At 43.2% G+C, this 25,566-nt stretch overlaps 1 protein-coding gene across 14 annotated transcripts in view; it reads left to right on the top strand.

The window, feature by feature from the left end:
* MAP7D2 (MAP7 domain containing 2) overlaps nucleotides 1-25,566 on the top strand; it is a 107,029-nt gene that overhangs the window by 42,798 nt on the left and 38,665 nt on the right. For 7 of the 14 annotated variants that reach the window (XM_040468336.1, XM_040468338.1, XM_040468343.1 and 4 more), the window contains 6 exons: nucleotides 9,830-9,907; nucleotides 10,954-11,117; nucleotides 17,665-17,776; nucleotides 18,612-18,710; nucleotides 21,047-21,157; nucleotides 23,248-23,370. In XM_040468336.1, the coding sequence (XP_040324270.1) occupies nucleotides 9,830-9,907; nucleotides 10,954-11,117; nucleotides 17,665-17,776; nucleotides 18,612-18,710; nucleotides 21,047-21,157; nucleotides 23,248-23,370 (687 nt within the window). The remainder of the gene's footprint in view (nucleotides 1-9,829; nucleotides 9,908-10,953; nucleotides 11,118-17,664; nucleotides 17,777-18,611; nucleotides 18,711-21,046; nucleotides 21,158-23,247; nucleotides 23,371-25,566) is intronic. The other 7 variants (XM_040468341.1, XM_040468347.1, XM_040468350.1 and 4 more) reach the window with 5 other exon arrangements.

Raw genomic sequence — 25,566 nt, 5'->3', positions numbered from 1 at the left:
GTTTATTTATTTATTTTTTTGAGAGAGACAGAATGAGCTGGGGAGGGGACAGAGAGAGAGGAAGTCACAGATTCTGAAGCAGGCTCCAGGCTCTGAGCTGTCAGCACAGAGCCCGACGCGGAGCTCGAAGTCATGAACCACAAGATCATGACCTGAGCCGAAGTCGGATGCTTACCCAACTGAGCCACCTAGGCACCCCACTAGGCCATAGATTTTAAATCTTGTGGAGCCCTCTACAAGGTGGTTTTATATTTTGTTTTCTTTTTCTTTCTTCAGAGTTTAATTATTGCAACATAATTCACATAACAGTTACCATTTTGGAGTGTAAACTCCTGTGCGTTTTAGTACATTTACAACGTTGTACAACCATTATTACTGTTTAATACCAGAACATTTTCAGCACCCCTAAAAGAAATCCTGCACCCATTAACAGTCCATCAACTCCTTAATTCCTTTTTTATGACTGAATAGTATTCCTTTATATGGAGATACCATGTTTTATTTATCCAGTCAATAGTTGATGGGCATTTAGGTTGTTTCCACTTTGTGGCTGTTATGAATAATGCTGCTGTGAACATTCATGTACAGGTTCCACTCCTCTTTTACACCTACCAGCACTTTATTGAAGGGTATGCTCCCTGGGAACTGACAATGAGGGGAAAGGTATGTGAGCCTGGGAAGGAAGGAGAGGAAATAAAAGTTGCTGCATCATCAAGCTGACCACCGCCTTGCAACCTAACACAGCTAGTGGTGCTTGGACCCACAGGCCATGTCCAGGGAGCTTATGAATCCCAGTGACTCAGAGCAGTTCACTGGTCAGAAGAAGGGCAACCAATTCATCCGTTTTCACCTTCCTGTCTCAGTCAGAGTGCATGCCACAGGGCCTTAATCCCTTTGTCCTCTGGGTCATGTTTCTTGGCCTCTGTGGTAAGGCTCTGTAGGACTGGCCTAGTCAATATCAAGATGTTTATGTTACTCCTTTTGAGCTGGTGCCATGCATGGGGGCTCCTCTGTTGGGGGCAGTGGCAGGAGCAGCTTCCAGGGCATGGTAAGTGAGGGAACTACATGAACCATCACTGGAACAATTATGGCTGAGAAGTGCAACAAGTGGCCAAGGTCCAGGGTTGGTGAGGCCATGAGACTGAGCATTCTAGGGTGGTGCATAATCTGGGTCCTGTATGCTGAGGGATCAGAAAGTGTTGCTTGTTTGCTGTTGGTTGGTCGGTGGACTGGTTTTCTGGTTATATTGCTGTGTAACAAACTACACTAAGACTGAGCAGTTTGTATTGTTGCCTTCTTTCTCAGGGTTCTGTGTATTGCCTGGGCTTGGCTGGGAGGTTTTCACTTGAGACATTTACTGAGGGACTCCTGGAGGGCCAAGGGTGACATACTCAGAGGCTGGCAGTTGGCGGGAGCTATTGGCTCTGTTGATTGGAGCACTTCCCTGAGACCTGCTGTTTGATTTAGCCTTCTCAGAGCATGGTGATGTGTTCCAAGAGGGTGAGACCCCAGAACTGGCATTCCATATCCCTTTTAAGTATGGGAAACTGAGTCTTCTAAAGTTATATGAGTGGGTCAGGTCATACAGAAGCCACAGGAGTGATGTCCTTGTCCTGATGCTGTCAGAGGATCATAGGAAATAAGGAAATGTGTGTCTTAATATCCCCTCCAGGCCTGGCACATAGTAGGTGCTTGTGAACTCACTATTTATTGAGTGCTTAATGTGTACAGAATATTATGCTAGGCCATCAGGGCACAGGAAGAAATGGAACTTGGGCCTTTCCCTTAAGCTTATCAGGGGGCGCCTGGGTGGCTCACTTGGTTAAGCGTCCAACACTTGATTGTGGCTCAGGTCATGATTTCACAGATTGTGAGTTCAAACCCCACGTCGGGCTGTGTGCTGGTAGTGCTGATAGCCTGCTTGGGATTCTCTCTCTGTCCCTCTGTCTCTTCTTTCTCACAATAAAATAAACTTTAAAAATCTTTTTAAAAAGAAGCTTACATTGGGGTGCCTTGCTGGTTTAGTTGGTAGAACATGTGACTCTTGATCTCAGTTATGAGTTCAAGCCCCACATTAGGTGTAGAGATTACTTAAAATCTAAACAAACGAAAAAACAAACCAAAAAACCCCAGAAGCCTATATATCCTAATAGATGGATTGAAAAGGGGGACAATGAGAGAGGGAGCTTCTTGTGCTTGAGAACCACAAATGAAAGAGAGAGGGACCCAAATTTGGATTAAAGAGGGAAAATGGCTGAGAGAGGAACAGCACTGATGGAATTTAGAGGGAAGATTCATTTTGGAGGCAAGAGGCGTAGTGGGAAAAGCTGCTTTCCTTTATTTACCTTTGTACTCCTTGCCTAATTCCAGCAGGATAACAGGTACAAAGATGCTTAAAAACGTTAGTTGTTTTTATAGACATTACTGATGGAAGGTTGAAATGATCTATAAATGGGGAGGTTTTGGTCAGTGGGACATAATATTCATGGTCTGTTCATTCAGTAAGTATTTGAGTACCATGTGTAAGGCACTGGGGATTCAGAGGTAAGACAAGAGCTTAGAGGGCAAGGGGTAAATGAACAGGCCTAGACTGTAGCATGTGGGGCAGTAACAACTGTGGCAAAGGGAAATGCTGTGTTGAGAGGCGGGTGATGCAGACAAGTGATGGATCATCTCTCTGCATTCCTTCCTTCCCACTTCGAGTCCCACATTCTGCTGGGTTCTGCACATCCACAGAGGAGCTACAGGCAGGGCCTTGCCCTGTAGATCAGCAGAGTCTAGAACAGCAATTCTCAAGATGTGGGCCCTGGACCAGTAGCCTTACCTGGGAACTTGTTAGAAAGGCAGATTCTCTGGCTCACCCCAGGACCACTCCATCACAAGCTCTGAGGGTGCCATCCCTCAGTCAGAGTTCATAAGCCCTCCAACTGGTTCTGATGCATACCTCAGTGGGAGAAATAGTGGGCTAGGACAATTCTCAGTCCTCCTGCTGCATGTTAGAATCATATGTAAGCTTTTAAAGCACCACTACCCTGGCTACACCTGAGATAGTAGGTCAGCTTCTGGGAGGGAGATGCATGCATCTGTCATTTTTTAAAAGCTCTGTGGGGAACCTGTTTGGGTCATTCATTTGAGGGCCCAACTCTTGATTTTGGCTCAGGTCGTGATCCCAGGGTCATGGGATTGAGCCCCATATCAGGTTTCTCACAGAGTATGGAGCCTGCTTAAGATTTTCTCTCTCCTTCTGCCCCTTCTCTTGCTTGTGTGCACTCTCTCTCTCTCTCAAATTAAATAAGTAAGCAAGTAATTAAGTGAAAGCTATCAAGGTGATTCCACTGCATAGCCATAGTTGAGAACCACTGGTCTTCATGTACTTAGATGAGTCACCACAGAGGTGAATGCATCCATGCCTGCCAGTCTACAGAGGGGAGAGCCCCCCACAGGAGGGGGCTAGCTGGCATTGGACTTCCCATTTGATAAGCTCTTCATTCCTGGTTCCCTTTCTTTTTTCTGGACACTGACTCAGTTGCACTGATATGAGTATGATTGGAAAGGTTTCTTTAAAATTCATTTATTCTTTTAAAAGTTTATTTATTTTGAGAGAGAGAGAGAGCATGTGCACAAGTGGGGGAGGGAAGAGAGAATCCCAAGCAGGCTCTTCACTGTCAGCACAGAGCCCAATGCAGGGCTCGAATCCATAAAATGTGAGATCATGACCTGTGCTAAAATCAAGAGTTGGACACTTAACTGACTGACCCAACCAGAGGACCCTAAAATTCATTTAATGCAATTAATTTTTAAAAGTCAAACACAGCTGGCTTCCCCTGAAAACGTTGTATTTTGATAATGGTTATTACCAGTACCATGAATAATTGATAACAGTTCATAAATATTCTAGTGAGAGAGTGCTCAGGCTAATAAAATTCATTCATTTTAAAATTAGTTTTTAAAAATGTGTTGCTGCAGGGGCACCTGGGTGGCTCAGTCGGTTAAGCGTTCGTCTTTGGCTCAGGTCATGATCTCACGGTTCGTGGGTTCAAGCCCCACGTCAGGCTCTGTGATGATAGCTCAGACCCTGGAGCCTGCTTCGGATTCTGTGTCTCCCTCTCTGTCTGCCTGTCCCCTGCTCACACTCTTTCTCCCTGTCTCTTAAATATAAATAAACATTAAAAATTTTTATTTTATTTTTTTTTTAATTTTTTTTCAACGTTTTTTATTTATTTTTGGGACAGAGAGAGACAGAGCATGAACGGGGGAGGGGCAGAGAGAGAGGGAGACACAGAATCGGAAACAGGCTCCAGGCTCTGAGCCATCAGCCCAGAGCCTGACGCGGGACTTGAACTCACGGACCGCGAGATCGTGACTTGGCTGAAGTCGGATGCTTAACCGACTGCGCCACCCAGGCGCCCCAACATTAAAAAATTTTAATAAAAAAATGTGTTGCTGCAGCCCAAGGATAATGGGAAATTACTCCAAGCAAGAGCACATCAGTGAAGCATGAAATTTTATGCTATTCTGTTAACATGAAATAGTCGTTTAGCTGCTCAGTATCCCCATTTCATTCGTACTTCCATAGGGATGAATTGCCCAGGAAAAGGCCTCCATTTTAATGGTGCACATTACCTGAACACTCTTGTCCTGGGAAGCATTACTGCATCAGGAATGGGGCAGGTGTGGCTCTGACATGGGCACTCCTTGTCCTTTTCCTAGGTGGGGCACCTCGAGTAAGGTGTCCTCTGCTCCTCTTTGTCTTGGGTTTCCTTAAGGCCTTCACTCTTGGGCCAGATTCTTTTAAATTAAACTTTCTGTTTTGAAGTCACTGTAGATTCACATGCAGTTATAAGCAATACTACAGAGAGATCCCAGGTACCCTTTACCCACTTTCCCCCAATGGCACTAACTTGCAACACTGCAGTATACTATCCCGACAAGGGCAGTAACACTGGTACAGTTAAGAATAGAGGACATTTCCATTACCACAAGGATCCTTCATGCTGCCCTTTTGTAGCCACCGACTTCCTCCCTTCTGCCCCTCTTCCCTACCCCCTGGCAAGTTCTATTCTCCATCTGTTCTCATGGGGTTCAGACATAAAATTGGGTCTCTGGTTTAATAAAAGAGAGACAAGGATATGCATATAGTACAAGGTACAACGGACAAAGGATGATTGATTCAGTAAGAAAACTATAAACATTTAAGGTTTCAGGCCATACAGGAAGAAGGCTACTTTTAGGAACCAAATTCAGCATTAACCTATAAGTATACCATGACTTTAGAGGAGGTCTCTTGGTATTGTTAATGTTCGTGTATTAATTGCCTTTGCTGTGTTAATCATGATCTGCCTTGATTCTTCTGACTGTGTTGCACTAATGGTAATAACTGGTTAAGTCCATGGCCCCTAACAAAAAGGGGCTGTGTGGTTCATGCTCTACCCCAGGATAAGCCTGGAGCCTCTCAGCTGGGGCTCCTGCAGGGTCATGGAAAGTTACAAGATACAAGATGGAGATATGAGTTAATTATTTGGCTTCTCTTCACATGAATGTTCTAGAAATGATTGCTTGACAGTTCTTGTAATCAGGAGAGGCTGATGCTGTGTGGAGGAATGAGGCCCTAACCCAGTCTCAATTATTCAGCAAAACTCAACCCTGATAGAACTCTGAGATCTCCCTTATCCATGTGTCCCAGAGTCGCTAAGTGTTAAGGGAGAGAATCACAGGAGGGAGCTGCCAGACTTCTCTTTTAAGTGCTGTCCAGTATGATAGCTACTAGCCTCATGTGGCTAGTGAGTACCTGAAATGTGGCCAGTGTGCTGAGAAACTAAACTTTTAACTGCATTTAATTTTTTTAAGTTTATTTATTTAAGTAATTTCTACACCCACCATGGGGCTTGAACTCACAATCTCAAAATCAAGAGTCACATGCTCTTCTGACTCAGCCAGGAGCCCCTAATTGCATTTAATTTTGATTGTTTTATTTATGTAAAAATTTTTTTAATGTTAATTGATTTTTTGAGAGAGAGACAGAGACAGAGTGCAAGGGTGGGGAGGGGCGGAGAGAGAGGGAGACACAGAATCCAAAGCAGGTTCCAGGCTCTGAGCTGTCAGCACAGAGCCCAACGCAAGGGCTCAAACTCACAAACTGTGAGATCATGACCTGAGCTGAAGTCAGACATTTAACTGACTGAGCCACCCAGGCGCCCCTAACTTTGATTATTTTAAAGTGAAGTAGTCATATGTGGCTTGTGGCTGCCGTGTGACTGTACAGAGACTCTAGTTTACCCATTTTGGACTGTTTGAGTCACTTCACCCTCCTCAGGCCAAAGGAGAATTGCTTTTCATAGTTGTCTCCAGGATTCTCTGGCTACTCCCTTTACCCACCCAGCATCAGCCTCTCTAAAACATTTCCAAACCGTTAGTTTGAAGAGGAAGCAAATAATTAGTCTGCTTGAGCAGTGGCCAGATCTGCGCCCAGCCGGTCAGTGCTTGGCTCACAGCAGTGCTTACTTGATACTTCTCTGATGAGTTAGATTTATACCTCTCTCCACATTTGCAGGCTTAGTCCTGGGACAAGGATGAGATTTTTTTTTCCCTGTGTGTGATACTGGGTCACAGCTTTCGTTCATGGGCATGGAGATCAAGTTGTTACATTTCTTCCTTAGCAGTAAAGCAGTAATTAAGAGTGTGAGTCTTGGAGTCGGATTCTTCGGTTGGGATCTGGCTTCTCCACTTTCTGATGGTGTGACTTCAGACATGTTAATTAACCTCTTTGTGCCTCCATTTCTGAACCTATGAGGGTTGAAATAGATTACCTCCGTCATAGGGTGATTGAGCCAAGTAAATCCAAGAAGTGCATAGGAACTGCGTCACCTCCTACTATGAAGCACATGATGATGACTATGAGCATAATGAAGATTTTCTGGAAAGGAAATGATTTGTAGCTGTGACTCTTACAAGTGGCCACAAGGGGGAAGCCTAAAATCATGGATATCCCAGGAACAGAGTGACTTCTGTTTGTAAAGCCTCTGGGTAATGTGGCCAGTTCCAAATGTGCTTGGCCATTTTAAACCTTCAGGTTTTTTTCTTCTTTTTGAAGAACATTTTCAGTGTTTCTTTGGCTGTACCTCAGATAGAGGGCAGGCCCATAAACATCTGAAAGGTGGCATGGGCAATAGAGTAAAGTTAGGTCCCTCTAGGATGGACAGGTTGATATAGGTGCTGACAGAAACAAGCATCTGTTCAGGGGTCCTAAGCTTCTCTTTGTAACTTTTCACACAGAAAAATTCTTATTAATTAAACTCTTGAGGGAGATATTAGAGCCTGAAAGTGCCAGAGAAAAGAGAAACCTGGTTTTGTTTCCCTTTCACTGACTACATGCCTACCTTTGAGCATTGTATGTACACCTCAGGGGCACTATTGGGGGACAGTGCCCTGAGCTGAGGTGACCCAGAAATACATAAGCCACCCTTGCCTCCATAGCCTCTCCCTCCTCCCAGGGAGACTGAGTCAGAGGAGAACTCTGCAGCCAGGAAGAATGAAATGAGGGTTCTGCCAACTGTGTGGGAGCACAGAGCATCATGGGGTCTGGGGAACTGTGGGATCTTGAAGGTGGGTGGGGTTTTAATAGGTACAAGGAGGGTGTGAGAGAAAGAGGGTTTTGAGCTAGAAGGTGTGTGGAAGAAAGGGCCAGTGCTGAGGTCAAGTTGGGAAGAGAGTTTGAGATCAGACTGTGGGGACCCAGCAATGATGATCTAAGAAATTGGACCTTCAAATTCTTTTTAGATTAGTGTCCTCAATTTATTTTATTTTTATTTTTTATTTATCATCAAGTTAGCTAACATACAATGTAGTCTTGGCTTCAGGAGTAGATTCCCATGATTCATCACTTACATGCAACACCTAGTGCTCATCCCAATAAGTGCCCTCCTCAATGCCCATAACCCATTTCCCCAACCCCCCACTCCCATCAACCCTCAGTTTGTTCTCTGTAGGGCCTTCAAATTCTTGATGATGATCATGTTGTTGGTAGCATCATAATTATTAAGAGTTGACTAAATAAAAACATGGGGCACCTGGGTGGCTCAGTTGATGGAGTGCCTGACTTCGGCTCAGGTCATGTCCTCACAGTTCAGGTTCAGGCCCTGCATCAGGCTCTGTGCTGATAGCTCAGAGCCTGGAGCCTGCTTTGGATTCTGTGTCTCCTTCTCTCTCTACCCCTCCCCTGGTTATGCTCTGTCTCTCAAAAATAAATAAAACATTTAAAAAAAAAGTTGACTAAAAACAAACATGGGTAATGGTACTTATAGTCCAGGTTGATTTTCTAGCATTTCAGTCTTGAGCTTCAGTATGCCTGATACATAATCCAGGTTGCAAAATCAGATGCTCATGGGAAGTTGTGACAATCTGGTGTTTATCACATCCATCCCTGTCTGTATTCTTCCTACCTACACTGAGTCCAAGTCTCCAGGTCTTTCCCCTGGACAGTCACAGGAACCTCTCCAAAAGGAGTGCAGTAACTGTGGCAGCAAGGCACACAATAAAGTCAGCATGTGATATTACCAGAAAGGAGGGTCTAGGCAGCATGAAAGTGAATCTGGTTGTACTAACACAGAAGCTGATTTCTCTAAGATGTTGTGCCTGGACATTATGTAAGTAATGCTCCTGAATGATTGATTGTGACTGAGTGCAGTAAATTATTTCTAATCCTAAAATGACCATAAAGATCATTTGGTCTTTGATTCAAAAAACTCTTTATGATCCTGTAGAAGATGGGTAGAGATGCAGAGCTCCTAGGTTGTTTCCTGGACATTTTGTGTCAGGGGGTGTGGAGGGGGGCTGTCATCTATTCCATTTTATTTGTTGTAGGTATTTAAATGACAAACAGGAGCACATTATATTTCTTTTTTCTGATTCTAAAATACTAAGATTGAGGGCACCTGGATGGCTCGCTCAGTTAAGCATGTGACTTCAGCTCAGGTCAAGATCTCGCAGTTCAAGAGTTTGAGCCCTGCATCAGGCTCTGTGCTGACAGCTCAGAGCTTGGAGCCTGCTTCAGATTCTGTGTCTCCCTGTCTCTCTCTGCTCCTCCTCCACTCATATTCATTCATTCATTCATTCATTCTCTCTCTCTCTCTCTCTCTTTCTCTCTCTCTCTCTCTCTCTCTCTCTCACACACACACACACACACACACACATACACACACATAAATAAGTGTTTTAAAAAATGTAAAAAAAATAAAATACTAAGATTGACATTGGAACATATTTAACAGAACCCAAAGTCAAAATTCAGTGTTGTATTTCTCAGTGCTTACTCAAGGAGCTTGTACATGTCCCTCAGCAGTTGGCTCCCTTCAGAAAATAGAACGTTCACTATCTGTGTAATAGTTGTGTCCACTTTTGTGCTTCTCATCTCCCCGGGAGCCAGGCTCAGGGAGGCCTGGTGTGCTTTTCTGCACACTGCCAGACCTCCTTGGCACTTAACAGCACTTTGTGACTCCCTCCAGGGCCAGTCCTGGGGACAGAGGACTAGGGAAAGGGCGTGGTTCTCCAGGATTGGTATTGGGGCCACTATAGCAGTTTGGTGGGTGAGTGTGAAGCTGTGACTGTCACCCCTCAGCTCTCAGGGCCTGGCCGTGTGTGTCTGTGTGTGTGTGTGTGTGTGTGTGTGTGTGTGTGTGTGGTGGGGAATGGTGGATTGGGCCCCCATGTGATGGTGATGGTGATGGATGATGTATGTGTATGGCCAGACCCAGGGTGTGGGACCAGTGGCCCCTCACCCTCACCAGATAGGGAAAGAGGGAAAAATAATTTCATCATGTTATATTTTTTATAGGCATGGATGGATTTTTAAGATCTGATGAGAGACAAAGACTAGCTAAAGAAAGACGAGAAGAGAGAGAAAAATGTCTTGGTAAGTTGTGTCCTTTGGCTATTTATGTACAAAGGCATAAAGATGTGGTGGTGTGTTTTCTGAAGATCCTTAGGAATTTATGACTGAAGAGAGCTAGGACAATTGCTAGATGAACATGAAGAACTGGGGGGTAAATCTACACTTATGTAGCAAACATTGAACTTCTGCTGTGTTCTAGATACTCTGCTAGAGACTGTGGATAAGATGGTAAAGAATGAGAAACGATCACTGACCCCGCCCCCTCAGGCATCCATTATGTGCCCTCACTTATGCTCTCTCTAGGGCATCTAGAAAGGCCATCATCAGAACTGAGAAAATAAGCAATTAAGACATTTTCTGTGTTAGAATGGGAACCCATTTAAGAAAAGCTGTCTTACCCCTTGCAAGCTATAGACAGAAGTATATTATGTATTCCCCACAGGGTACTGGGAGGTAGGTAAACAGTGGTTTCCCCACTGAATTGAGACAAATGAGCTTTCAAATTCCTGATTGCCTCCTGGTGGTTGGTTCACACATTGCATCTCCCAGGGAACCCTTCCCTGACACAGCCAGGTAGATAGTTTTAGGAAATGTCTTGAGAGAGGAGTGTCTTGAGTTTATACCCCCTTGCCTAGGTCAATGTCTTAATTATGAGAAATGCATAGTTAACATGTTTTTTAGTGTATGTACCCTTAGAACTCATTTCTCAACCTAGTGTATGGCTTGCCCATTGTGGCAAGTCTCACTTAATGATAGCAATAGTTGTAGCTTCCATGTGTAGGGCAGTTACTGTGCACTTTCCGTGCATTGCCTCATTTAATCTTCACAACATTGTGATTTTGCGGACATGATGGTCTCCACTTCACAGAAGAGGATTATGTGGTTAGCATGCTCAGGGTCACCCAGCTAGTGGCAGACATGCCAGAACCCTTCATCTCAGTCACTGTAGCCTAGAATCCCACTGGGCTCCTTTTTTGGTCTCATTCTTGTATCTACATTTTGGTCTTAATCCACACAGCATGGGGTGCTCTGGTAATGACACCTCTCTTCTGCTTTCCTTCCCCCAGCTGCCCGGGAGCAGCAAATCCTGGAGAAACAGAAAAGAGCTAAGCTCCAGTATGAAAAGCAAATCGAAGAACGATGGCGGAAACTGGAAGAGCAGCGGCAGCGGGAGGATCAGAAGAGGGCTGCTGTGGAAGAGAAGAGGAAGCAGAAACTCCGGGAGGAGGAGGTAAGGTCCAGGGACCTCCAAGCCTCTCAGTGGCTCACACGGGGCTTGGTGCTCAAGGGCATCTGAGTGTCCTGCCTAGCTCTAGGGTACAGAAAACATCTCATACCATGTCTTCTCTCAGCAGCAAGACATGGTATAGTGAAAGCAACAATGGAATAAGAATGAAGAGACTTACTCATTCAACTCAGGTGTTAATTTGCTCTGTGACCTTGGACAAGCCAATTGGCCTGTCTGGATATTTGCTTATCTCTGAAGTGAGGGGTTGGATTTAGCAGTCTCCAAGGCCTCTTCCAGACCTAATGTTCTCTGAGTTTGAGACTCAGAAGGAATTATGGATAGGGACCTGCTAATATAGCCCTGGGGGTTGTGCTGTGAGCCTGTGCCTCTTGGATGGACATGAGGCTGGAGGAAGGGACCTGAAGGCAGAGGAGAGGGTGAGGGCAGAGGGTGATGGTCCTCATATTTCATAGCTGGAAAAGCAAATAGTTTTCCTTTAACTACAAAGATGCTAGTATATTTAAATTTTAATGTGGTTCCTTGCTTTAATCATCCTTTCTCTCCAGTTACCTTTTTAAAAAGAAATGGAATGTAATTACCTCTGCAGAGTCCTTTGTTACTAAACTTTGAAAATATATTTAGAAAGCATAGTTGGGGTATAGATTTTCTTAACAACTATATTTTAAGGATGTAATCATAGCCTTGTATCAGGTGATGATCATTTTTTATTCATAAGATCTAATGACTCATCATTTAGTATGAACAATATAGAGGCTTGTTAATCGCTAGCACTATAGGATTCAGAGACATTTGAATAAATTTGGTATCTTTTTAAATTGCTGAATGGTTTATCACTACACATCTTTGCCCCTTCCTCTTTTTTAAATTAAAAAAAAAACATGAACATGTGCACATGGACACATACACACACAGTTAGACCCATCTTTGCCTATACACCCCTTATTTAAATGGCGATTTCTGGGGTGCCTGGATGGCTCTGTCATTTGAGCATCCAACTCTTGATTTCGGCTCAGGTCATGATCCCAGGGTTGTGGGACTGAGCCCTGCGTCAGGCTCCACCCTGAGCGTGGAGCCTGCTTGGGATTCTCTCTATCCCTTTGCCCCTCTCCCCTGCCCACACACTCTCTCTCTAAAATACAATATGATACCATACGATATGATACGATAACGATTTCTTTGTTCCTCTTAGCAAAGGGAAGTCATTGCAAGGATCTTAGCCCTCCTTTGCCATTTCTGTCTGTGGCCTGATGGCTACATGGCTTCATCTGTTCCCTGTGCAAATCCCAGCTCCACTACTAGGAAGCTGGTAGCCGGGGGTGAGTCACATAGCTGCTCATAACCCTCTAACTTACTCTCCTCAGCCCAAAACAGAGGTGGTCACAAATGACTTTTTTTTTATAATTTTTTTTAATGTTTGTTTTTGAGAAAGAGAGACCGAGCACAAGTGGGGAGGGGCAGAGAGAGGGGGAGACACAGAATCTGAAGCAGGCTCCACGCTCTGAGCTGTCAGCATAGAGCCTGATGTGGGGCTCGAACCCACGAGCCATGAGATCATGACCTGAGCTGAAGTCGGATGCCCAGCCACCTGAGCCCCCCCAGGCACCCCAAGGAAATGACATTTGTGAAAGTGCCCAGCAAAGCACCTTGTACAGAGTAATGTTTGGAAATGTTAGACTCCCTTCGGTGACTTCAGCTGAATCTTTAGCGATTGCACTTCCAGATAATTTTCTATTTGCTTTGTGTGTTTCCTTTCACCCCTAAGATGGGTGATGGTGGGGAGTGGAGGATGCTGCCTGACCTTTGTCATGACACATACAAGCTGAGCTTGCTTCTGTCTTCTCCCCGGACACAGAAGGGCAAGGCTGAGAGCCTGGGCCTCCCGTGGTTGTGTAGCAACACAAGGAAACAGCAGCCGTCCTCTGCCACTGCTCCCACCCCCAGGGTCCCCAGAGTCCCAGGTGGAGCTTAGGGACTTTCCACATACAGGCCGGCCTGGTAACCACAGCAGCGTCAGCAGTCTGCTGGTACCGAGATCTGTTTGGCATTCTTGTGGGTGATCTTTGGAGAGGATGGATAGGTCTGCACTTCAGGAGCCCCTTTCCAGAGGAAACCCTGTGCATTTGCCTTCATGGTTCGATGGAGATCTTCAGTAGTGCTGCTGCCTGCTTGGCACATGGCTGTGGAGATTCTCCAATCTTTTCTTCTTCTTATCATGTTCTGTCTCTGTCAACCAGGGAAAAGTCTCTATAGGAATGGTTCATTCCATTGCAGCCCATTTTGCTTCTGTAGCTTATTAGTAAGTATTCAGGTTGCCCACCAAGTCCTACATCTCTGGGTCTGGTATTAGGAGCTTATAAAAGACCTGTTGACTCCACCCCTCCCTCCTAGCCCTGGTCTGGTTCCATGTCCATAGAGTTGCCATGATGTTACTTTTGGTAACTCCTCATGTCTGTGTGGGTGAGCCCCAGACTTGGCCAGGAGGCTTCCTATCTACTAGTACCAAAGTGGGCACCACAAACAGCCTGGCTTCCTGGGGTTTTGAGGACTGGAAGGGCTGGAGGCTGGTCAGGCCTGTCCTGGGGAAGGGGGTGTCCAGTATCCACTTGAGATACTGAGCTTGAGCTCATTCCCTCACTGAAGGCTGCTTTCTCCTCAAATTGGGTTCTTCTAATCCTTACATGCCACACAGCTCCCAAGACTGAGGCTTCTGGAACAAACCCTTGTCACCTACTTGGGTTAAGACTAACAACACAATATACTCACCCATTCTCCACTTGGCGAAGTATGGTTTCCTGACTAGAGCCCCTGAGAAATGGGGTTTGGTGAAGCCAACTCCATGGTCCTCATGTTAAACAGATAACCAGGAAAGCCCTCTTTCAAAGAGTAGCTTCATCTCTGTGGGATTTTTTGACACATCACAACTTCTCATACTCTTACTGCTTGATACCTAGCAAAATCCACCAGGCTGACTGTAAAAACGAAAATTTCATTAAACTGAGAGCTAGCCACTCTCAGAGGGCATTGGCTGGCATGGGGCCATGGTGACTATATGGCCTTCTGGCCAGATGTAGACATCTGTTTGTAAAGAGAAAGACCTTCTGCAGAGCCCTACTGAAAACCTCTTGGGGGCTTGTCCCCACACTGTTCCCCAGAACACATGTAGTAAGGGCAGTGGAAAAGGCACAGCCAGCTCTCCACTCCTGCTAGAGATGGCTGTCTGGGTCATCGACACTGCCTGGGCAGTGTCCTGCTGGAGGCCTTTTACACTCCTCAGCCAACTCTGTGGCTCACCTTGGTCTTGGTTCTCCTCTGAGTTCATCCAGGCAGACCTAAGGCCAGAGTTAAAGGGGTCAAGGGTGAGGTCCCCTCATTCCTTCCTTCCACTAAGGCTTACCCAGTAGAGGACATTCTCAGGACAAGAATCTACCTTGCCCTTTCCCCATCCTCTGTTGATTATCCAATGATACTCAGGAGAATGAGAATTTGGCAGGAATTTCAGTATGCAGTATGCAGCTATAATATTTATTAATAGTGTTATTCTGGTGTGATTGAACTTTCTCGCATGCTCTGTTATGCTCAGCCTTTCCTCTAACCAGTGGTTCTCACATTGAGGTCCCAGGACCAGCAGCATCTGCATCACCTGAGAACTTGTTAGAAATGCAAATTCTTAGGGGTGCCTGGGTGGCTCAGTCGGTTAAGTGTCCGACTTCGACTTCAGCTCAGGTCATGATCTCATGGTTCATGGGTTCAAGCCCCACATCAGGCTGTGTGCTGATAGCTCAGAGCCTGGAGCCTGCTTCACATTCTGTTTTCCTCTCTCTGCCCCTCCCCCACTTGAACGCATGTGTGCTCTCTCTCTCTCTCTCAATTATAAATGAACATTTTTAAAAAATAATAATAATTTTCCTCTTCAAATCTGGATTCAGCTACTGTTGGTTAAGGACATATTATGCTAGTTATTGTCTCATAGACTTGAGTGATCTGGTGATATGGGTACTGTTATCCCCACTTTTTTTAACGTGAGGAAAAAACTTTAATTAGGTAAGTATACATGGGAGTTTACAAAAATATCAATATCATCCCCATTTATAGATAGAAAACTTATGCCCAAGGATGTTAAATTATTAACTCAAGGTCATAGGGCTAGAAAGTGGCAGGCAGAGGTGCGATTTGAAGCCATATTTCCTGACTCCAAATCTAGGATTATTTCCATTCCATCCAATGAAGGAATAGAAAAATCTCTCTCTCCCTCTCCCTCTCTCCTTCCCTCCTTTCATCTCTCTTTCTCTCTCTCTCCCTCTCTCTCTCTTCTCTCCCTCTCTCTGTCTCTCTCTCTCTCTTCTCTCTCTCTCTCTCTCTCTCACACACACACAGACACACACACACACACACACACACACACACACACACACACACGATAATACAATATACGACTAACCTCTAACAAGAGTGAAGTGGACCAGTGCTTTGACATATTTGAATTATCCCATTCTGATGATTTTGAGTTCCATAAGTCTCATACCATAGAGTTTGATTACCACCTGTTTTTCATCATCTCTGCAAAAGTGTGTGACACAGAGTAATTGTGTCTTCTCTTAAGGATAGCTTCATTTTCATAAACCTCCTTATGATTCGAAGGAATGTATCTCTCTAACAGTGGAATTTGCAGCAACTCAGTGGGTAGGGGGGTAGATGGCAGAGGTTTTTTTTTTCTTTCAGGTAACAGAACAGTCCAGGAGTAGGTATGGCTTTGGGTGAGCATTCTCTTGTAATTATACCCCTATATAGCTGCTCAGTTTGGCTGACAAGTCTTGGTGTTCTTTGTTGTCATTGATCTCCTAGTAAATGAAAGAGTGTCTTGTGAGATCCTTCTGGCATGTAGGAAATCTCCCATAACCCATTCAATACTAAATTCACTCGAGGTAAAAGGTTTCAACACTTGTATTAGGTCACTGGTTAAATATTTCATGTTAAATCCATATAATGAAATAATTTTCAGTCCTGGTCTCAAGCGACCGTACTTCAAGTGTCAAATAGTCAAGAAGTTCTAGTCCCTCCAAATCCCCAAGTTTTCTTGGGGTAGGCCCTGAGGTTTGGCTGTCAGAATTTAATGGGCCAGGGTCATGAGGACAGGACTTTGCTAGGAAATGCACACTCATAATTGTAGAGTCTCAGCCAAAAGCTAGAGCAAATAAAAATCTGAGATTTACAGGAGAAAAAAAATCCCCTTTCTACTCAGAGGTCCCTGGAGAGACCATGTCTTAGCAAAGTGCTATTCAGAGAAAAATTATGCAGAGGAAGCTGAGATGTAGATAATGCACATCCCATCTCTCTGGTATAGACAGAAGGGATAGGTCCAGACACCTCCTAAGCGACCTTTCTGTGTTTCTAGTAAGTAAAATAAAGGAGGAGCCTTTCCCTGATTTTGAAGTCATGGTTACTCAGTTGGTGCTTCCCTGAATTAATTTTGCTTGCTTTTTATTCAAGCCATGAGAAAATAGTTATCTTTTTGTTTTAGATTGGGCTAGCATTCCTAAAGTGTCTCAGGGTTGGCTTTTATGAAGGCAAAAGGGCATCAACATGTACCTGTTTTCCTTGCTTCAGGCTTTCTGTAGTAGAGTCAGGGAGAGGATTTGGTATTTGCAATGTCATTGGGGTGGTGGAGAATGCAAAATTAGAACAGCTTCACTCCAGTGCCAAGGAAGTATTTGCCAGCCGTCAGACCCAAGTTTATGAATATAACACTTTGATAACATAGGAGAGTGCTTTTTAATAAATGCTCTGGTAAGAGAAAAGCCTGTTTTGTTTTGTTGTTGTTTTTTCTCTTCTGGCTAGAAACTGTCTAGTTCTTCTCCTCACCCCTCCCCCCACCCCCTGTCTAACTGTTGAGAATGCGTCGATGCTTTGTTTTGTGGCCAGAAGGTTCCCTACTCTTGTCTCTTATAAATTTTGAAATATGCAGCATTATGCCCAGAATACTATGTAGCAGGAAAATGTTACAATGTAGAAAACAATTGATTCCCCTTTAAGAAGTTCTAAGATGAAAATGGGTCTTGGTAAAATAGATCTCAAAGCCATGTATGTATACTCCAGAAAGTTATGTTTAAGACTACAAAAATTGAAATTATATTTTAATTTAAATTTTCTCAAATGAGAATGCTTTATGCTTTTCTACTAGAGAGAATGCACTTGGTTCCAGAGTACAATTCTAGTTCTAGTAGATAGGGCAAAATGGGACGTGAGACAGGCCTGAAGGAGTTAATGCTTGTCTGGCATTATTCTTAAACAAATCAAGGCCTGGCTGCCGCAGTAGCCTGTCCCCTGGGGCTAGGAGCCAGCACTAGCTGCATTGTTTACTCTCCACCCACTAAGATCTCGATGGTGTGATGTAGAGCACGTGTGCCTAGGTTTTGGATGCTTAACACAGAGAGACCCATTTGGTGACTCACCCTGAGCACCGAGAAGAGAAGCTCGGCAGCACAGTGGGGCTGGGTGGTTAATGTTGCTCTCCCTTATGTGAACTGGGCAGGAGCGGCTGGAGGCGATGATGCGTCGGTCCCTGGAGCGCACACAGCAACTGGAGATGAAGAAGAAGTGCTCGTGGGGAGCTTCACTGGCCACAGGGCCTGGAGGACGTGATGGTGAGTGTAGGGCTGTCCCTGCATTGCAGGGCCCAGGTGGGAGATCATGGGGCAAGCAGGAGACCGTGGGCACAGGCTGGTGCCCACGGGATCTGGGGCATGCTTTGTAGTTATCTGCAGGTACCTTTATCAGCTGTGATGCCAACCTTCCTGTATATGTATTTCTCATGAAGGGGGTCTGTGCATTATTTTTGCTAGCAAACAGCAGTTGATACAGTAACTGGGATTTTTGAGGTAAAACAAAAGAAAAGCAAAGAAAATGAATGCAGAGCCTGGTTAACCAGATGCACATGGCAAGCCTAGGTATACTCTGATTTCAGGGAAGGTCAAATGGCAGTAGCCTAAGTCACTACTGCAGTGTGACCCAGAAAGGCTGAGCAGCGGTTACCCTCCAAAAGGGGCTGGGGCTTTTCCCTCCTCATTATTAATTTTTGTTGCTCTTTCCATTTTGTTTCAAGGTGACTTATTTATTTCATTTTCCAGTTCATACTCATCTTTAAATTTTCAAGTGCTTAATGTAATGTGTGGATTGTTACTAGTCTCTGGGTAGCTTTTCCCTCTCCAGTGCCTTCTTTACTGTGATTTTGTCATTCTGTTACACAGGAGTTGTATATTAGCTTTTTCTGAAAACAGATGGATTCCATTTGTAGTACAGTTTCTTGACTTTGCTGTATTGTGCTTTTACCCTCTGTCAGTGAATATACTTTACTTCTTTTGGAGAAGTCAATAACCTATTTCAGTTACTTTTTCTAATTTCCTAGTTAGAAACTAAACTCAACCAGAAATTGGGACTTTTTTCTTTTACCTCTCTTTGCTCTGATTTTTTGCTGTGTAGGTGAATCAGAAAATACCCCACCCCCTCCTCTAGGTTTAGCATCCAGCACCCTTCCTCCGGACCCAGGGACCAGTGCCACCGCTGCCGAGTCCACCAACGGTATATCTGAGCTTCACCGCACCGTGGCGTTTTGTGATGACTGTACTGATCATCCTCCTCCATCACCGTGTTTGTCTCAAGCACTCTTACAGTTGATTTCTTAGACTGACCCCTTAGAACTTTTTTTCTAGAACTGTGAATGACATGCCCATGTTTCTTTGTTCCTCTGTCATCGTGGAGCTGTGCATGCCTTACACCCTAGTGCCCTGGAGACATTTCATCCTTAGCTCACCAACTGCTGCTTGAAAATCTTGTCAGTGTTTGACTTATGTGCATTTAGATCTTTAATACTCTCACTAATTACTGGTTTTAGGCATGAAGTAGTAAGGTGTTTCAGTCACTTCTGGTTACCAAAACCTGTGCCCTTAGAGAGTTCTGTGTGTTAATGTGATAGATTCCTGGAAGAGGTATTTGAGACAGAGTGGTAGTGAGTTTATCGGTACCAGCACTGGAAATCTAAAGGAGATAAGTTTGCTTTGTTTTTGATTTACTCTATCTAATAGGCTCTCTGTTTTTGGATACAGGCCTGGGAAATTCTTAGTGCCTAGAACAAGAGCAGAATTGGTAAAATTTTGCTTCCATTTAATAAAGACTTTAGAAATTTAATCCATCTTTGACTGGCAAAGAAAAACAAGATGTAAACGGGATGCAGTATTTATCAGCAATACAGAAGGTCAAGTTACAGCAGTAGGAATAAATATCCTTGGCTTCCAGCATTCCTTTGACAAAGAAAAATCTTTACTGGTGTTGCTGAGCAGCAGACACTTTGCTGCATGGGCCAAGGTAACTGTAGTGTGGCACTGGTCTTTCCTTAACAGAGAGGGGCAGTAGGTAGGAGTTGATAATTACCCCTTGGGAATCACACGCAGGGCTTGGGCCAGGACGAGGCAAGCACAATATGTGACTTGGACACACAATTTAAAGCATTACCAAAGATCTCAGTTATCGAGATGAATTAATATTTGAATAAATCTAAATGCATAATAATCCATGATGAACAAAATATCCAGTTTCTAAAGACGAGTACCATACTGAGTCAGCCATAATGGAGCCTACAGCAAAAGGGGAAATGTGTACCCTTTTACACTTGGTTTTATGTAATTTCTACTGGTTAATTTTTTTTTTTCAGAACATTGAAGTACTCAGAAAAAATGCTGAAAAATTGAGTAGGTCTATTAAAACTCACATCATTTAAAAAAATTTTTTAATATTTTTATTTATTTTTGAGAGACAGAGCATGAGTGGGGGAAGTGAAGAGAGAGAGAGAGGAAGACACAGAATCTGAAGGAGGCTTGAGGCTTTGAACTGTCAGCACAGAGCTCATCACGGGGCTTGAACTCATGAACCGCAAGATCGTTACCTGAGCCAAACTCGGACATTTAACTGACTAGGCCACCCAGGCGCACCAAATCTCACATCATTTTAAATTTAAATATTTTACTTATGCCAAAATAGAATTTATTATAATTTCACTCCAGCTTAAGACAATTAAAAATTACTTAAGATTGTCATTTGATGAGGACACATTGTAAAACATGGCAATTTTCACATTTGAAAACAGTATGAGGAGAGGAGTACATTTTGAAAATATTATTAATGAGTTTGCTTCCTTTAAAGCCAAGGGCATACATCTTTCCTTTTGCCTCAGGCTTTGATAGGGCGTGGCAGGGCACTATCAGCACCTCTTCATTTGCTATAATGGTTTAATTTAGAAACCAGTCTAAAATAAAATAACGGCTGCAAGTTAAGAACACCAGATCCCAGATCATGTGTTAAAATCCTAACCATAAATAGTCACAGCACTAGAGAAAGGGCCATTGTGAACCCATCTCTTGAGAAGAGGAAGAAACCAACTGCTAAAGGTGGTTCTGCTTTAAATACAGCTTCCTGCAGTACACATTACTTCTCTCTCCAACCTGAGCCTATAGATAACTGTCAGAAAGTCTGGTTTCAGCTCAGTCTCAGACCATAGAACATTTTCCAGTGGTGATTTGTCTCTGTGTCTAGACTGGTTTTGTTTTTGTGTAGTCTGAATGTGCTTAAAAGTCCCTGGACACAAGGAGTTGATTTGCTGGTGGGATTAGTGTGGCTTTAGTTGAACAGTTGAATGAGGTTGAACATTTGAAATTGAAGAGAAGATCCTGCTTCAGACTGATGACTGCCATGGCCTGGGCATTTCCAGATAAGCTAAGTATGTAGCAGGATGATGGAAGAAGTGTGCTGTGCCACAGCAGTTTAGGAAACGTGTGGATGAGGACAGGAAGAACACTTTGGGATATGTGTTTCTCGATCTACAATGGTGTGAATACCAATGTCTTTAATGCGTTTCTCTGCAGCATGTGACAAACTTTCAACATCAGCCATGAATTTGCCAAAGCAGACGGAGCCTCCCATGAGTAAGCGCCTGTCTTCATCCACCGTGGCAATATCCTATTCCCCAGACCGAGGCAAGTGAACATGTAGACCTGGTCTCTGTAGTTTTCCTCTTTTCTAGTGTGAGTGTCTTAACATCGGTCTTTGTGAGAGCCCCTCGAGCCTCCTGCAAATACCTCCATTATCCTAGCCTTGTGGTCTGAATGTGGGAGCCTCAGGACCTCATTTAATGGGACTTTGGAAAGTGGCATCACTCTTTAGAGTCAGATCGTTGTTGAATAGGTGCAGGAATTAATGATATTCTTTCAGTCTGAAAGAGACTATTCCATTTTCTACAGAGCATGTAGGAGTTATCCTGCCCTAGAATTAATTGACCAGTGGGCAGAGAAGACCGTTAAAAAAGTAACTGCCTGGTTATTGATTGATGTGATCTAGTTGATTAGCCAGAAACAGCAGAAGTCATCAGGCTGAGGTTCATGGAAAACTTACAGGTATGAAAAAAATGGGGCTATGCTATTGTCTGTGGTTTGTAGGCCTGCCCATTTCTGTTTGAAAACAAGTTCAGAACTAATATGAAGGCTTTAAAAGGAGAAAAGGATGGGTGGCCTGTTCTGGCCCTCATTTTGAGGTGGAAGATGGCATGTGTAGGACGTGTGCCGGTTCCAGAAACTGAATAGATTTAAAACTGCTTGTGTTCTAATTGAGGCTCAGATAAGTCACTAAAAGAGGAACTTACACCTTCCAGAGTATATAGGTTAGGGAAGAGAATGATGCTCTCCATGCATTAAATGTGTATTTTATTTATTTATTTATTTAAAAAAATTTTTTTAATGTTTGTTTATTTTTGAGAGAGAGAGCGTGCATGGGGGAGGGGCAGAGAGAGGGAGATACAGAATCTGAAGCAGGCCTCAGGCTCTGAGCTGTCAGCACAGAGCCCCATGTGGGGCTCAAACTCACGGACTGCGAGATCATGACCTGAGCCAAAGTCGGTCACTTAACCGACTGAGCCACCCAGGCGCCCCTAAACACATATTTTAAAGCATTATTGGAGAAGAGTCAGGTGCCAGTGAAGTATTTAACAGGTCAGGCATTACCAAAGGGCAAGCAGAAAAGGGGTTTTGACTTTGAATAGGCCAGTGTGCCTTTCTGGTTGTTTTTCCCTGGCATTGATCTTGCACCTCCAGCACAGAGGCTGTCAGGTCAGAAACCCCATAAGTGTCAGTGTTGCTGATCTCTGATGCAGTTCATGGGTGAACTGAATGCTGGAAACCTTGAATTAACTGCGAGGTGAATGAGAAAACATCTACTTGCTCTTAACTCTGTATATAGCTGTTCCATAGTGAGTGTATTCCATATGTTTTCATTAATTCACAGGGTTACGTATTGGTGTTAAATTCATATTTGCAATGATTACTATGTAGAGATATCAGTATGTTAGTACATATTCTTGGCAACTGAATTGTCTGCTTATGGATTATAAATTGAAAAATTTCAATTCCCAAACCATTTACTGGATAATGGGTACCCCAAAATTCAAAGTAATGGAAAAGTTAATTCATTACCATATAATATATTCCAAAGCCATCCAGGGTGACATTTTGGTTACTGAATTTTAAATTATGACTACTACTACTTCCATTTAAGCTGATAATAAGTTGGCTATTTTTATTTTTGTAGTTCTTATTTATTTTTTGCCCTTATTTACATGCAAAAAGTATGAACAGATGCATATTTATACATTAACAAAATCGGTGTGTAATGAAATGTGTTTTAACAGAGAACCTAAAGTGTTTCGTAGGAGTAATCTTTTTTTCAATGTTAGATCTACTAGGTGAGTAAATGGTTTCTTGAGTCCATATTACATCTTGGGAGATGGGCTAATTCTCTTCACATGATACAGGTATTATTGTAATACTGTAATAGCATACTGAATGAATTCTGGCACCCTAAAAGAATTACCACACTCTCCCAAACTCCAAATGACACGCCATTTGTTTTATTTTAGTATAATGAACTCCGAAGCCATCCTTTGCTAGAATATTTTTATTTTCCACATTCATTCTGCCACCCAAAAGTTAATTTGCATCATTCTCTGTGTTGTTTTAAACATTTTATTTTGTTTTAATTTTGCTTTTTAAAATTTTCATTTGATTCCATCCCTCAGCTCATCGCACACACCTTAGTCCCATGGAAACCTTTCTTGTTATGCGACTGTTGACTCCCACACAGGCTTCTTTAGCCAGAAGCAGAAGTACACTCACGCTCTCTGAGCAAACCAGTGACTCAGGTAAAAGAGGCCAAGCTGGTGACACTGAGAAAAGTGCCCAAAGTGATGTTGGTTGATCTATGAACTATTCCTGAATTTTTGTATTTTGTTTCCCATTTGCTTACTTTGTGAAATGTCTTCAGTGGTTAATCACATTTTCTACCCACCAGTGTTTTGCTGTTGCTATGGTTGTTTTTCTTTTCAGTGTCACAGAGGTAAGTAAATTATTTTATGATTGAGGGCATGTGGATTAGGGGGAAAAAATCTATTTCATGAGCTGTGGAGGTGAGTACACTTTTTTAAAGAGTGATTTGGCAACGTAGCCTATAAACCACAATGTCTGGAATACCATAACCAGATTTACCACTTACTAGCTCTTTCCACTTTGGGTAAATTCATTAACCTCTCTAAGGCTCAATTTCCTTATCTATAAAATTGAGTTACTTTAAACTGTCATGAGAATTAAATGAGATAGGACAATGTTTACAATAGTAAGAGATCAAATGTCTAGAGCCTTGCTACTCAAAGGGTGGCCCATGGACCATCAACATGAGTATCACCTGGGAGCTTGTAAGGAAGACAGATACACTGAAGTCTGAGAAATTCCAGGCCACCCTATGAAAACCTTTTCTTGACCAAATCGGATCAAATTGTCATAGCAAGATTAATGAGGGCTGACATTCTCTGTTTGCAGATTAGCAACATTGTGTCCACATTAGGGCAGGTGTGGTCTTAGTTCCCAAGATAGTGTATTCAGTTAGATGACATAGACATGACATGTAATCCTTTATCTACTTCTGATTTCTAGAAGCAACCTACTAGTTTCTGAGTAATTGTGCTATTTCTCCAAAGAAGATAAAGAAATGGCCAATAAGCATATGATAAGATGCTCAACATCATTAGACATTATGGAAATATATGTCAAAACCACAATGAGATACCACTTCACACTTACTAGGAAGGCTAAAATTCAAAGAAAAAAGGAAAAATAGTAAGTGTTGACAAAGATATGGAGAAACTGTAACCTTCATAAATTGCTGGTGGGAATGTAAAATGATGTACTTGTTTTGGAAAACAGTCTGGCAAGTTCCTCAAAAAGTTAAACATAGAGTTACCGTGTGACCTAGCAACTGGACTCTTAGGTACAGGCCCAAGAAAATTGAAAACACACAAAAACTTGTACCTGAGTAGTTCTTAGCAGCATTATTCATATTAGCCACAAAGTGGAAACGACCCAAATGTCCAAAAGATGAATGGGTAAACAAAATGTGGTATATCCATAAAATGGAATATTACTCAGCTATAAAAAGAAACGAAGTACTGATGCATGCTATGTGATGAACCTTGAAAACATTATGCTCAGTGAAAGAAGCCAGACACAAATGCTACAAATTCTGTGATTCCATTTATATGAATTGTCCAGAATAAGCAAATCCAGAAAGACAGTAAATTAGTGGTTGCTAGGGACTGAGGGAATGGGGAAGGGGAATGAATGCTTAATGGGTACAGGGTTTGTTTTGGGGGTAATGTTCTGGAATTTAACTGTAGTTATAATTGCACAACTTGTGAATATACTAAATACCACTAAATTGTGAACTTTTTAAAGGATAATTTTGTGGTACATGAATTATCTCTTAAATGGAAAAAATGCCTGAGAAGTAGGAAGGTCTCCCTTTTGAGAACAAGGAATGTGTCAGGAAGTCCTCAAGACCACTTGAAGGGTCAGTGATTCTCTAGGAGTACTCCCAACTATGATTTATAACAGTGCAAGGCTACAGAACAAAATCAGCAAAAGGAAAAGGCCATAGGATAAAGTCTGGGAAAGACCAGGAACAAGCTTCCATAGTCCTCTTCCACTGGAGCCACATAGGGCACATTCCCTCCGCAATGAGTTGTGACATGTATGAAGTGTTACCTACAAGGAAGCTCATTAGAGACTCACTGCCCAGAGTTTTTATTGGAGGATGGTCACGTAGCTACCCCCTGCCTGGTACATACCCAAATTCCAGACTGTCAGAAGGAAAGCAAGTGTTCAGGATAAATCATGCTATTTGTACAAACAGCTTTGGCACAGTGAGCTGGTTACTCTTACCAGTTAATGGTGGGAACCCTCCCGAAATCCAGATTCCCTGATGCCTGGGCCAACCTTGTAAGCCAGCCTTTCCAAGGACAGCAGTCAGACCTGCTATGTATTTCTTTTCTGCACAGTCTATCCCC

Source organism: Herpailurus yagouaroundi, unplaced genomic scaffold (assembly GCF_014898765.1).
Source record: "Herpailurus yagouaroundi ecotype Mexico unplaced genomic scaffold, PumYag 67690, whole genome shotgun sequence".
NCBI classification, from domain to species: Eukaryota; Metazoa; Chordata; class Mammalia; order Carnivora; family Felidae; genus Herpailurus; species Herpailurus yagouaroundi.
This window is presented reverse-complemented; position numbering and strand designations above follow the sequence as displayed.